The sequence below is a fragment of the Myripristis murdjan genome, chromosome 11 (genome assembly GCF_902150065.1).
Source record: "Myripristis murdjan chromosome 11, fMyrMur1.1, whole genome shotgun sequence".
NCBI lineage: Eukaryota > Metazoa > Chordata > Actinopteri > Holocentriformes > Holocentridae > Myripristis > Myripristis murdjan.
This window is the reverse complement of record NC_043990.1, coordinates 18799320-18813777: the sequence shown is the minus strand read 5'-3', so window position 1 is coordinate 18813777 and position 14458 is coordinate 18799320. Positions and strand designations below refer to the sequence as shown.

Here is a 14458-nt window from a genome sequence, read left to right as displayed (position 1 = left end):
TGATTACCGCCTCTGAACATATTTGCATCCCAAAAGCTAATCCCAGGATTAAATTGTGTAATCAGTTGGAAAATGACTGCATTTTTCCCCCCCCATTCTTTTTTTTATGGTGGGAGCTGAGTATTACCTCTAGGGCTTATCGGATCTAGAATTAGAAATGGGTTAATTCCTTTTTATGGTGCTTTCACCGTGTCGCTGCCAACTTCCCGAATAGGGAGTTGGAGCCCAGGCCACTTCTTTCCGCTTTTTATCACGGCGAAAGCGACGCCGATTCAAAGGGATTATCCTTGAGTGCCTGTTTCATCTGACTTTTTCTGATATTTTTTTGGCACTGGGCTAAAGTTTAGGCTTCTCATATTTAATTTTCAGCAACTCAGCTCATCTATTTTTAACACTCTCGCCCCCCAGCTCCGTCTGACCAGTGAGAGTCCAGTTTAAGCTCCAGAGGTTAGCGAGTTGATGAGTAATCGCCTTGCAGTAAACACAAACAGCAATAACAGTATTATGTAAGACTGCTTGGTACCTTAACTCATTGGGGTTTGGCAAGTTAGAGGTTGCTTTTGAGCAGGCCTGGATTTTAGATGAAATAGAATAGTAGAGGCCAATTATGACATGCCAGATACCTCTGCACTTTTTTCATGAACATAACATCCATACCACAGCCTCATCTTCTCTTTTTAACATGGGCATTTGAGCTCGCAGCTCACGTTGGGAATAAGTGTTTGTCCTCAAGCAGAGAACTGAAAAATAATACAACAAAATCAAAGAGCATGAGAGAAGGCGATGGGTTTCTCTTTGTCACCTCATATGAACAGTGGATCTGATCCAATGAGTCAACAATCTGCAGGCCCAGGGGGAGTTTCTAACAAGACTGATCCATAATCAGGACTGCTTGTCACTTCTGCCATCACGCTATCTGCACAAAGTGGTGGAGCACTGCTTGACTTGGCTAGAAAAAACATTCGGAAGCCAGGGGAGAAGCGCTTTTGCAAGTTATGTTGTACTGAGTTTGCGGATGCATGTTTGGAATGATGTTTACCCGCAGCCAATTCCTTTGTGCATCACAGGAAGGGTATCTTTCCACAAAGAGTCTATCTTTGACTTGGATGAGTGTTTGAATCCTAATTATGCAAAACACAGATTCATTTTCGGAGTACAAGGCTGATGAATGCTGCAACATCTAGTCTGATAGTTAATTTGTTGACGCACAGCAACGAGGGCCTACCCTGCAGGCTCTCATTTCCTCGCTCCACCAAAACACACTGGGGTGGAGGGCTGATCGACACAAAGAACATACAGAGGCCACTCTGTGGGTTTTATCTCCAGTTAATATGGATCTAATCTGAGGAGAGTGAATCAAAAGAGCCAGGACAGTAAAATGATAATGGCATGGAAGTGGTTGTCTTGTAAGATTTTCTGGTTTTGGGCCTTCAGGCGAATTCTGTTTTCCCGTGGTTTATATTGGAGGTGTCTGGGATGGAAAAGGACCTTTGTACTGGGGAGGGGATCAGCGCTTTATCCCCTGTGTTAAAGAGCAAATCAAAGTAGTCATAATAGTCCCCAACTGAGGATTTAACCCATGTCGCAGTGCCAGTAACATAGACAGCTTACTGTTGGATGATGGGCTTTGTAGACCCTGGGCTTTGTTTGGCCACTGGTTTTGGTCTTGTTATGCCTCTACAACCACAGTCAAACTAATAGGCCCAGCTGGGGTACTATGGGCAAGTTCTCTAAATGCTCTCCACTGATGCGTGATACTGGGCCTAACAGTTGAATAGCCACTGTTGAATTATTCCCCCTTGCACTTTTCCTCTTAAGGCTGAATGCACTAGACTGGATTACAGGCTCCAGCTCTGAAAAAATGCACATCATTAATCTTGTCGGGAATGGACCAGAACTTTATACGCTTCCCTGACAAGAGGGGGTTGGTTTTTGACCTGACTCCTTCCTGTAAGCCACTCTGTCTTTTGCCGATGTACACACACACACACACACACACACACACACACACACTGGCACACTCACTTGCATCCTCTGTGCCTCCTGCATCAATGATGATGTCATCCCCTCTGCTCTGCAGGTAATGCAGGTGGTGAGGGAGCAGATCATGCGAGCGCTGACTCTCAAGCCTAATTCCCTGGACCAGTTTAAGAGTCGCCTGCAGAACTTGAGCTACACTGAGATCCTGAAGATACGCCAGTCTGAAAGGATGAACCAGGAAGACTTCCAGTCCCGCCCCATCATGTGAGTCAAAATCCCGCCATCAGTAGGATGGTACCACACATACAAGGCATACATTGTCAAAACACAGTCTAAAATCCAGGGGTACACACACACATACAGTTGTTTAAGAGTTTTTAGTGGTTGCCTGAACTTGCCTGGCTTACTTGAGTCAGCTGAAGAGTCCCACAGTGAGTTTGTTGGGTAGCAGAGATGGTGTGAGAACATCAATTTGAATAATTTCAACTAGAATTTCATATATGCAAAGGTCTGGTGGTGTTGTGCCCAGGGAAGGCCATTCTGAAAATATGAAAATGTAAGACATAGCTATGCCCAGCTGTGGAGTGGAGCATAGCAAATTTCATACTCCATTTTCTCCCAGCTATTAAGTCCATGACTGTCATTGCTCACCACAGGAAGAAGAGGATCTTGGCAATATTCATATAGTTAATAGTAATTCCTCCTGTCCCTATCTAACCGGTCAGTAAGTCTAAACCCACAAAGACGAGGAACAGAATTGCATCTGGAACAACATAAAAGAACCATAGTCATTAATACACTCTTAATTGCTTCCCTTTTTTCCACTTGTTCTCTTTTTCCATTTGTCAAACAAATGCCAGCTATTGGCATAAAGCAGGGTGCACCTGCGCTTTCCCCTCGTGATTGAAAATCTGCATTAAAATCAAATTTTCTGCAAATGGCATTCCCAGTGAATACTCCATTAATGACCCTCCAGCTCATTAAGCTTGGAGAGCTGGTCTCTAATAGATCATTCATTGACTGATTATGGATACAGGCCCTGTAATGGACAATATTGTTTTGTTCTGCCTTTATTTTAATGGACTAGCTAGCACTATTGAAAAATCATTTCACTGGGGAGTCTGTCCCTTTAAATGGCAATCAATGCTAAGCCATCGGCTTACTGAATCAATATTGGAAGGGCAGAGATCAAATTTTAGCAACCAATTAATGCTGGTGGAAATGGCAAGGTAAAGCAAAAGCAAAGAAAGTTAAAGGGAAATTGTAACCTGAAATGCTAAAAAAAAAAAAAAAAAAAGAAAAAAAAGAAAAGAAAAGAAAGAAGAAAAAAAACTATTAATGATGTAGATGCATTCCTGGGTCCCAGAGGAGGAAATCCAATTTAGAGGCAGTAGTTTCATTATTAGAGAAGCTATTTTTATTATGTATAAACATTCAATCAACCATTCAATTCAGATTTCAATAGCTCGTCTCCCATAAGAAACAAGATATTAAAATATTAAAAGAAAAGCAGTTACAGGCTTAACCGTTTTTCAAGTAATAAATGTGTTCATTAACATGGTTTTGTTTTTTTGCTTTATACAATATTGAAGGTAGATGAAGAGAACAGATTTCCACAGATTATCCAACATCATACTGACTTTACTCTGATCAAATCCACAATTCATGGCCCTTCTCTGAGGAGTTGTTGAAAGGCATTCTGGGAAATGTAGGAAATCACAAACTCAAGTAAGAAGTAGATGTAAGGAATATGGCTACAACAAAATCTAAATTTCAGTAATCCGTTATTGTTGTGAATGACTTTTGATCCTTAAAGGAGAAGCTTATTTTTCAGCTGATGTTGAACCTTTTGCTCTTCCTGTAAAGTGTCTCCATTCAAGGCATGACTTCATATAGCTTTGGTTGAATTGTAAAGGAAATCTTGGAAGTATTTTGGCATAATTAGAAAAATCCTGTGTTTGCTGTTTTTGTGTTGCACACTTTGTATGTACATAAAGTTTCTTGCACCAAAAATTTCACTTTAGACAAACACATTCAACATCCTTCATTTTCCAAGCCGCTTATCCTAATTAGCGTCGCAGGGTGCTGGAGCCTATCCCAGTGCTCAGTGGGTGAAAGGCGGTGAAACACCCTGGACAGGACATGAGTCCATTGTAGGGCAGACACACAGACACATACACACATTCATAGGTTGAAAGACAAGGATGTGATCAGGAACACAAATAGAAGGGAAATGCAGCAAGAAAATGGCAGTCTCTCATTAGACATGAATAGCCATTGTGTGTCTAGAAAACCTGAAATCCTGGAAAAAACAGCAAAATAAAACCTGGAATGGGCATGCATTCAAACAAATACCCAATTTAGTGCCTCGACCTTGCCTGGCCAGCTAGGAATCAAACCCAGGACCTTCTTCCAGTGGGGCAACAGTACAAACCACTGCACCGCCCTGCTGCCCTTATATAAACACGACCCTATCAAAAATTCATAAATTCATACAGCAGGTCTACTCAGAACTGCTGAGGAAACATTTATGAGAAAATGTTAATATATGTCTTCACTTTAATCCAGTTCCCAGAAAATTAGAATGAGAAGTGGCTAAGCTTTATTCATTATTGATCCCCGGTTCCTGTTCTTATGAAGTATTTCACTGATATATGGGTACCTGTGCTTGTCCATTTCCGCAAAGCTGTAAAAGGGTTTTTGTGCCACTTGAACAGCTGAGTGCCTCACTTCTTTCTACTTCATCATATAATAGGAACACCTGATATTAACCAAAGAGTGCTTCCCTTGCTTAGCTCTACCAGCACAAGATTTCCACCGCTTAATTCAACTGTGATTTTTTTTTTTTTTTTTTTTTTTTTTTTGTAAGTCCTGGAAAGTCGGCTCTATTGGAACAATTTTCTGAGATGATGGTGCGGCCAAACCATGTCAACACACATACACCAAAATAATCTCGCCTGTGTCTGGCTTGGTCAGAACATTAGAACATGAGGTGGTAAAGCTATAACCACAAGTCCCTGTAAGTGACTGTAGAACTGTCCCATTTAACAGGTTAGACTTCATATCCAACAAGGGATTAATTCAGTAAAGAGTCCACTAATAAAACTGAAGCACATCGATGGGGAGGAAGGCCGAGGACATGAGAAATGGATGAGCCTAGAAGGGGCAAGGAATAGAAAGAAAGACAAGGATGTGATAACAGAGGGGAAATACAACAAGAAAATGCTAATCTTTCATTAGAAATGAAATCACCATTGTATGGCTAAAAATTAGAAAACCTAAACAAACCCAACAAAATCATATTTCTGGCAAAATAAAACGGAATGGGCCGAGACACAGCTAGAGAGAGCAAGAGAAAGGACCTTCAGTCATGATGAAGGAAAATAAAAGGAAAGGGAGACGCAGTGCTAGGAGAGTTATTATACATAATTCATGTTGACTTGCGCTGTGTGCTTAGCATTCATATGCAACACGGACTCACATACATGTACATGCATGCATAAATCGCAGAGATCCAAGCTGGAGCTGCAGCAGGGCAGATTTTTACTCATGAGGCTTTTGGGTCTCCATATGGAGTTTGTGTCAGTGTGTGTTTACGAGCATGCATGTGCGTGCACAAGAGCATATCTTGTGCATTTGCCGCGCATGTGTTCTCAGCCCATCTTGTGTTGTTCGCTCCTGACAGTCATAATCCAAGGGATTTTGTCAGTCAGATGAATATTGCATGCTGCCAGCAGACCTGGTGAATTGTAAAAGAATTCACTTCCAAGTCTTGCTGCCTGCTTACAAAACCAGATGGGTGTGGTTTACACGACTTGGATGATTCTCGCGAACCAAGGACCCAAAGAACCAAGTGTTCCCTCCTTGTGTTGTCCTGTACAGGGAGCTGAGGGAGAAGATCCAGCCAGAGATAATGGAGTTGATCAAACAGCAGAGACTCAACAGGCTGTGCGAAGGAACCTGCTTCAGGAAGATCAGTAGCCGCAGGAGGCAAGGTAAGACACACGCATACACACACACATACACACACACTCACACAGAGCTCCATAAAAGCAAACAAGCACTAGGTTAAGAGGCTCCGAGGTTATCCTGTTCTCATTCACAGCACATACCCACATGAGCTTTGAACCCCCCACCACCACCGCTGCACCACCCCTCCCTCCCTCTGCTCCCTTTGTTTTGCCAGAGCCCCACTTGTACCACAAGAGATCATTGAAGTCACAGACTGCTTCGAATCCTCGCGGTCTTAATAGCTCCCACCAATTCCTCTGGCTCTTCTCGGTGTTTGTAGTGGGGCCCACAACTGACATGCTGCCGTCGCTGCTAGCTGAGCACTGAGAGGCGCACCCTCCCTTTCTCACCCTCCGTCATACACTCAGAGATGCACTAACACTTCTCCTCCCTGTTACACTGCGTACGCAGTCGCCAAGATAAATGTCAGGAACTCCAGAGAAGCATTTGAGAGAGAAACGCAATTAAAGAATGACGAAAGAAGAGATTTCAGTGATCTCCGGTTATGCAGTGTGGAGAGAGGGGGTGAAAATGACAAAGTATTATCCGTCGAGAGCCTCTTTTCCATCCTTTCCACGAGCTGTTTTGTGTTCAGGCAGCCATCAAGGGCTCGAGATTGTTATGCTTCCGATTGAAGGCAGTTAAGGATGTCTCGTTTTTTTTTTTTTTTTTTTTTTTTTTGTGGTGCCATGATGTTGTAGTGCGTCTCTTTTGTGAAGCATAAGTCTCACGCGCGCACACACCCACCTGTAGACACAGACATCAGTAGGGCATACATTAATTTTATGTAGCGGGCAGTCGCACAGCCTCACACTTTTTCTACTCTCTGTTAACTTAATTTGGTGTTAAGTGCAGAGAGTTTCCCCTCTCAGTGAGTCACTAAAGGAGAGAGGAGGAGAGAGATAGAGAGAGAAAACTCAGCAGCCACTTCAAATAGAAGCGTGCTGGAATCATCCGGCCTAATATCGTGTTTCACACTCGCTGTCACAAGGGAGAGAGGGAGGAGGGAGCGGGAGAGAGAGAGGAGTAGCAGTGGTAGCATTTAGCCTGTATAATACGCTGCTCTTCACAGTCAAAGAGGATTTAATCTGCCTGAGACCTGATCCCTTCACTCTTCTGTCCTCCCTCTTGCACTTTCCCTCACCCCTCTCTGTCATTCTTCTCCCCGTCTGCACACAGGCACATAGAAATGCAGAGAATAAAAAACACAATGACAAATCCAGGTTCTGCAATTGTTTGACTCATTGTGGAAGTGTTAACAGAAATTATATTGCATTACTGTCACAGGCGCCCTGCAAAAACCCTGTATCTTCAATAAGTCAGCTTAAATTGAGAAAAAAAACTGGTTGATTCTCCCTCCTGACTGGATTTTGGCATTTTACAGCGCATTATCACTGATTCGACTTGGCAACTGTCATCTAGATATTGTCAACTGGGGTTTCCAAAATGGAAAAATTGAAAAGACAAGCAAAAATGGGGGGGAAAAAATAGATCTGAGTTGCGAGGTTGAAGCGGGACACACGTACAGGTGGAAAGTATCGCCCAGATTGAATATCTGATTGTCTTCGCCGCTTGTGGTCGGCTGATTTATGCTTGTCTGGCTTTTATGCAGTGGCATGCTGTGACTGGAGTCTTGTATTAGCATATTATGGTTATTACATTGGAGATCCTTGAATGCTTGTCAACGGCATTGGAAGCTCATGCACATATATGCACGCACTCACACACACACACACACACACGAACCAAACATCAAAACAGAGAGGCATTAGCCAGAAAGAGTTGGATGCAGACCCACACACACTGTATACAGCCTGGTTCATGAGTCCCACGGGATTTAATTTAGCACACTAGCCTGTGGGATTACACTGACTTTAATCTGCAGTGCAGTCTGTAGGCGAGTCGTCTGCCTCCTTCAAGCTCCGAACGAGCCGCCTCTGCCTCTGAGGACACATGAAGGAGTCGCTCTCAAGGGCACGCTGTTTCTCGACAACACTCATTCGCCCGTCCGTCACTCTTTTCATGCCCCTTTTTTTGTTTTATTCAGCACCACTCCCCGCGTGTGTGTGTGTCTCCTACATTCACATGCCTCTCCCGCTCGGTTTCCCTCCCACTTCGGTCTCTCCATCCCTCGTTCTCCTCTCTCTCTGCCTCCTTTTCAGCCCTGCTCCTCCCTCCATCCATATCTGTCCATTAGATACTCGTCCTTCCTTCTTCCTCTCTCCTCCGCCTCTCTGCTCAGAGTTATTTTCCAGCCTTTGTTCTCTGGGCGGTACTTATATCTATGTGTTGACAATGTGAAGAGCACTTTGCCTTAGAGACCTGAGGCAGCGCAAGCTCTGAACAAGGATAAAAGGAGCCCTATGGCTCATTATGTTGCACAGTCCGACCCCAGTTTCATTCAATATTAGGAGGTCAGGTGAAATGGGATGTGTGAATAAAGGAGTCTCTTGCACATGTAACACAGGATTTTAGGATGTGATCTTAGTGAATCACAGATCTACAGTCAGATTTTGTGTTTCACAGTCAGATGTATTAATTCTCAACAGTTGAGAGTCTTCGCCCAACACTTTTTGGACAAATGCAGTGTTCACCCCTCTTTCCTCCCTTCCTCTCCTACCCCTCCATCAGCCTCTTATCCGGCTGTGTCAAAGTCCTTCAGCCTTTGTAAATCAAATTTCTGCAGCAGATATTAATTTAGCTGCTCTTCAATGGAGATGACTCTTCTTCCTCCCTTCCGAAGTGCCAGTTTGCCCATTAGGAGGGGAGTCTTCTTACTAAAAGCCCAGGCTGGCGGTGTTTAGAGCCCAGAGTACCTGTACATGCAGCGTCTTTCAAGGGCAGTCTGCTTCAGTCTACAGGTTACAGCACCTGGGAGAGTGTGAGGTGTGTGTGCTGCTGCAGGAATGTGAAAGCAAACATGGGAATTTGGCCTTTTTTCTGTTGATGGCTGATGAATCAAATTACAACAGTTGAGTTTTAAGTTGCACTCTGAATATGACGCAAGAGTGAAGCCACTGAAATCCAAGAGGGGGGGATACAGATGGCTAGGGAAAACTATATGTGCTCACACACACACAGAGTCGACACCCCCCTCTCCTCATAGCCGCCACACACGTCTACCCGCTCCCCATGGATTAGCGCTACTCTGCACCAGCCTGGCACTGCCAACTGTCTATTTTCAGCAATTAGAATTTGGACTGTGCCGCCCATGCGTGCGCCAACCAGACCTCCCCAGTCTGTGCCTGCTCACTGCCAGCTTAGCTCAGTGCCCACCTTGGCATGGCACCACTAAAGAACACCAGGCTCACCACTGAGTGTGGCGCTGCCCGATGCTCCACACACACAGCTGTCGGCCTCGGCAGCTGGAGGCTCCGCCATGCCATCAGCAAATAGACAAGAACACTCAACAGGATCAGCAGTGAGGCTTTAATAAGGCCGCAGTGGTACCTTTTTGTAAATCTTTGCTTCAGTGCCTCTGTTTATGTTTTTTTTTTTTTTTGTATTCGTTTAAATGAATAATGATAATGGCCAACTGTCTGGTAGCTGTGTATTTGCTGCCTATCAAGACACCTTCCTCATGCAAAGCATCATAGCCCATCTGTGGATGTTCCCTATGGACCTTGCTGATTTTTCTTTAATTTTTAATTTTTTTTTTTTTTTTTGTTTTGGTCACAGATTTTTGCAGTGCTAATTTTTCTCTCCTGTACATGACTCATGTAATCCCAAATGATGTCATATGCCAGCCACTGACGTATTTCAAATCTGTCTCCCTCCTCCTGTCGTCCCTCTCCTCCTCTCTCACTTCCTCCACTTCTCTCCTTCCAGATAAGTTTTGGTATTGTCGCCTGTCTCCTAACCATAAAGTCCTGCACTATGGGGATCTGGAGGAGAGCCCCCAGGGCGAGGTGCCCCACGATTCTCTACAGGACAAATGTAAGTCGTGAGATTTGTCGCTGTACATTGCTATGTTTTTTTTTTTTTCAGTGCAAACGCAGAATTATTTTCTTTACATTTACTTTTGTATCCCCTTATAATGTCCACATTTATTTTCTCCATGCTGAAGGCATTAATACACATGGCACATAGCCTGAAAACATTGCCTCATGGGAGATGCATGCACTTCTGTCACTGTCTGATATAGCAGCGTTTGTCCTTAAGATAAAGTCAACATGAGTTTAATTTGTGATGCATGCACAGTGATTGATCTGTTGGGGAATTTACTATGAATAAATCAGCAGCCCATCTGCGGAGACACGGTTGTCAGAAAGATGTTGTTGTAGTTGTTTTTGTTTTTGTTGTGGCTGTTGTTGTTGTTGTTGTTTACAGAGTTGCGCTGTCCTTCCACAGTGCCTGTGGCTGATATCAAAGCTGTTGTCACCGGCAAAGACTGTCCTCACATGAAGGAGAAGGGAGCCCTGAAGCAAAACAAGGTGTGTGTATGTGTCTGTGTGTGTGTGTGTGGGAGTAGGTGAGTTTGTCGGTATGTGTGTGTGTGCATGTGTGCGCATGTGTGCCAACAAGTGTGTGTAGACGTGCATGCGTGTGGGTGGGTGTCTATTTGAGAGACAGAAAGTGTTTGTGTGCGAGTTACATAACGTGACGTCCGTTACATAATTTGGCTTTGGGAAATAACACAATAACATGCGTCTCGGCTCTTGCAGCTTAGCACACAGAGACGGAGCCATCAGCAGCACTGCTTAGGAATAAAATTGCAGAATAGTTTTTTTAGCTGCCAACACGAGAGCCCTGAAAAACATGTTGACCACTTTTCTTTGATGTCTGAGTGCTGAAGCAACACGTTGCCATGCCCTCTGGTAATCTAACCGGGACGAAAGAGCCATCTTGTCTGTGTGTGTGTGTGTGTGTGTGTGTGTACACATCAGCCCTTCCTGTGCTGCACTTTGCCTCTCCAAACCTTCACCCCCACCCACGGGACTGATATATTGGATCTCGGATAAATAGCCTTCAAGACAAAGGAGCACGCCTCCTCCTTGGTTTGTCTCCTTTATTACCTTGTCGATAAGCGCGGGGTTAGAAGAATGGCCTGAGGGGGGTCTGTGGGCTGTGAATGAGAACACAAGCGCATTTCATTACTCACTGTTACAAGGCCAGCCAAAGTCACCTCTACGGAGTTTGGAGCAGGCCAGACACACACACCATTTGTGAGACACCAAGACAGAGGGAGGCTGGGGGATTGACTCATCATCTGTAATTTTGTCATATATTTATGACTCTGCGATAAAATATGTTCTCTTCTGTTCCTTACTAGTCAAAAATACCCAGAGAGAGTGTTGCCCACTTGCTCTGGGTATTGGTATTGATTTCCCAATTTGAGCCACAAGGTCTCAATTCAGTTTGACATTGATTACAATTTGATTCTGTATAAGTTGAGTTGGGATATTTCAGTTATAATACCAATACATAGCTTTGCGTTTGTCCGCCTTTTCTTTACCATCATGGTTCTTAAATCCAAAGTGTTTGGAAGCATCTGCCTTTCGGCGTGTTGGTGCTTCAGCAGGGAGTTCCTGCCGCTGTTTGTTCGTTTGTTCATTAACATGTAACTCGGTCAGCTGAGTTTCTGAAGGCTGGTAGTTCATCTGCAGGACGGGAGGCGCTACTTAACATTTAGCAAAAATCTTCACACATCCACTGAAAAAAAGACATACATTGCAAAATCGATCTTGGGATTTCGGGAAGATTTGAGGACGATTTCAGTTAATTGAAAAATCAATACCTTTCTCTGACCCTGTTGCTCATATGTCCTCGTATTTTCATCCTGCGTTTGTTTCCTAGAAAAATGTATGATGGATTTTCAAGTCGTTTTTTTTTTTTTCCACATCTTATCTGTGCCCTAGGCGTTTTCCCATCTTTTATCTTAAGGGAATCCAGGTATTTCTCTCTAAGATCGGCACACCCTTCCCCAGTGAGTTGATAAAAGTGAATATACAGTATGTGCAATGCAAGTAACAGAGCAGGTGATGCAAGGAGGAGAAGGAGATTGCATTGGTTTATTAGCTTTGTTGTGTAAATCTCACCTGTTTTCCCTTTATTTTGTTTTTCCTGCACCCTTTCTTCTACCTCCTCCTCGCACCTTCTGCATCTCATCTCTGAACCCTGATTCCTCTGTCTCACCCCTCCTTTTCTCTTTCACTATTTCTCTTTTTTCCTCTCTCTCTCCTCTCCCTCTCCCTGCAGGAGGTGTTAGAGCTGGCCTTCTCTGTCCTCTACGAGTCTGACGAGTATTTAAACTTTATTGCTCCTGACAAGCATGAGGTACGCGCACAGTGGCCGGCCCTGTGGTCGCTGCCAATGTCACAGAGAATGAACACACATAACAGCATGAAGAGGGACGTTTACATGATAAGCTTTGTGCACGTTGGGATGTTATTATACTGCAGCGTATCCAAATGCTTGAGATATTTCTCCTCCTCTCTCTCTCTGCAGTACTGTGTGTGGACAGATGGTCTGAATGCCCTCCTCGGTAAGGAGATGACCAGCGACTACACCAAATCAGACATGGACACCCTCCTCTCCATGGAGATGAAGCTCCGCCTCTTGGATCTAGAGAACATCCAGATTCCTGAGGCTCCACCCCCAATTCCCAAAGAGCCTAGCAACTATGACTTTGTTTATGACTGTAACTAAGCAACCGACCCACAAGCCCCAACCCAACACCTACCCAGCACCTACTGTACTCACTGGACCAATTCCCTTTCTTAAAAACTGGAAACAAACAAACAAAAAAAAATGAATAAAACCATATTGTAAAATGAACTGTGATTGGAAGAAAAGGATTTACTATTTTCCTCTTGCTTCTTGCTAGACCTCCTTTTTAAGAGAGAAAACGGTGCATATTAATAGGCTGCACTTGAGTGACTCGGGTTGATCCGGCTTTGACGCGGCGCTTTGCTGAGTCATCACGTTGCCATGGGGAGAGAGAGAGAAACCAGGAAGTGTTCGTGTTTGGCCTGTGTCGTCGGCCCGGTCGTCCTGCGTCCTCTCCCTCCCTCTGTTGTGTGTGTCTGATGTCGCCAACCCAAACGTCGCTCACTTCTCGACTGAGGCACCCGCTGTCATTTTGCTTGGAGATTGTTGTAGAGAAATGCTTAGAAATTCTATTTGACTCAGCTTTTCTGGTTGTCCTGTTTTGTTTTTTTGTTTTTTTTTTTTTTTTGGTTGTTTTTTTTTTTTAATGTTTATTTTATTATTTTTTCCTCAGGCTGTTATTGAAAAACAGGGAGGGAAGGGGGGAAGGGGGAGGGGGGTGTCAGGGATCTGGACAGGGCCATTTTGCAAGTGGTTGTGTCGTTCTGCAGGCAGGGAGGGACCGGGTTGCCATTTGGGGGGGGGGGGGGTTCATCGGCTTTCCAACAGTATTTCCTGTCACATTCCCATTTATTTGCGGCAGCTATATGTTCAGAGGAAGGAAGGAAGGTTCAACTGAATTTAAGGTCAAATTTTTAAGTATGAACTTGTTGAAAATTGTCCCCTATATACGCTCTGTCCGTACTTCACACATACTGAAGACTGTTACAACAAGTGAGTCGATCGTCACAGCCCAGGCACTGTAATGCAGTGAAATGCCTCTTTTGAATATTCTGATGGTAATATTATCCCACATGCTGCTTATAGCATATTGTACACACACATAGACAACTGTAAAAACACCATTACAAAAGCCACACACACACTCTGTCCCTCATTGGATTCCCTCTCGTTGTATCGACTGCTGTACACGACATTCCAAAGCAATATTTGAGCTTTTTTCTGTTTGTTTGTACGATGGTCATGATTTAGTGATTTGAAATTGTGAAAACTGCCAAGTCGTTGGTATTTTAAAGAGGATGTTTAGTGTTTTGGTCAAGGGAAGCTGTCCTTTTGTGTTCAGGACCATATGGCCACAAAAAAATTTGAAGGTTTATGTATTTTTTTAATTTAAAAAAAAAAAAAAGAAAACAGATCATGGTTGTTATTTCTAGTATGATTTATATATTTTCTCCTTCCTATTTAATACCTGAAGATGTTTTTTTTCTTTTTTTCTTTTTTTTTTTTCCAAAGCCCCTCAAACTGCTGTTTACATTAAAGATTTATGGACCGTACCGCTTTTTGCCATTTTTCTCTTTCCATCATAAACCTGCATGCACTTTAAAGAACAGAGCCAGTATCTTGGACAGTTAATTTTGACTTAATAGGAGCCAAAAAAAAAACACACTGGAACACTGTTTTTATCCATTTCCACTATTGAGAGACACTGTATTTAGTATTGATTCTTCACCCAACAGGTATGAGCTATCCTTTTAACACCTGAAGAGATAGATTAGTACTTAAGATATCCATCAGGGATTCAGATTTTGCACTTAGAATAAACAAGTTAACAAACGCTACAGTCTTTTACCACCTTGTGACCCACTGACACGCTAGTCACCATTAGCAATAAATCATGTCCCTCCTTCAATATAGATTT

At 43.5% G+C, this 14458-nt stretch overlaps 1 protein-coding gene across 3 annotated transcripts in view; it reads left to right on the top strand.

Annotated features, from left to right (window-relative positions):
* Positions 1–14093, top strand: part of elmo1 (engulfment and cell motility 1 (ced-12 homolog, C. elegans)) — a 91154-nt gene extending 77061 nt beyond the window's left edge. For all 3 annotated transcript variants that reach the window (XM_030063456.1, XM_030063457.1, XM_030063458.1), the window contains 6 exons: positions 2081–2244; positions 5863–5975; positions 9820–9927; positions 10342–10424; positions 12190–12267; positions 12439–14093. In XM_030063456.1, coding sequence (XP_029919316.1) covers positions 2081–2244; positions 5863–5975; positions 9820–9927; positions 10342–10424; positions 12190–12267; positions 12439–12639 — 747 coding nt within the window. In that variant the 3' untranslated portion in view covers positions 12640–14093. The remainder of the gene's footprint in view (positions 1–2080; positions 2245–5862; positions 5976–9819; positions 9928–10341; positions 10425–12189; positions 12268–12438) is intronic.
* The last annotated feature ends 365 nt before the right edge of the window (positions 14094–14458 follow it).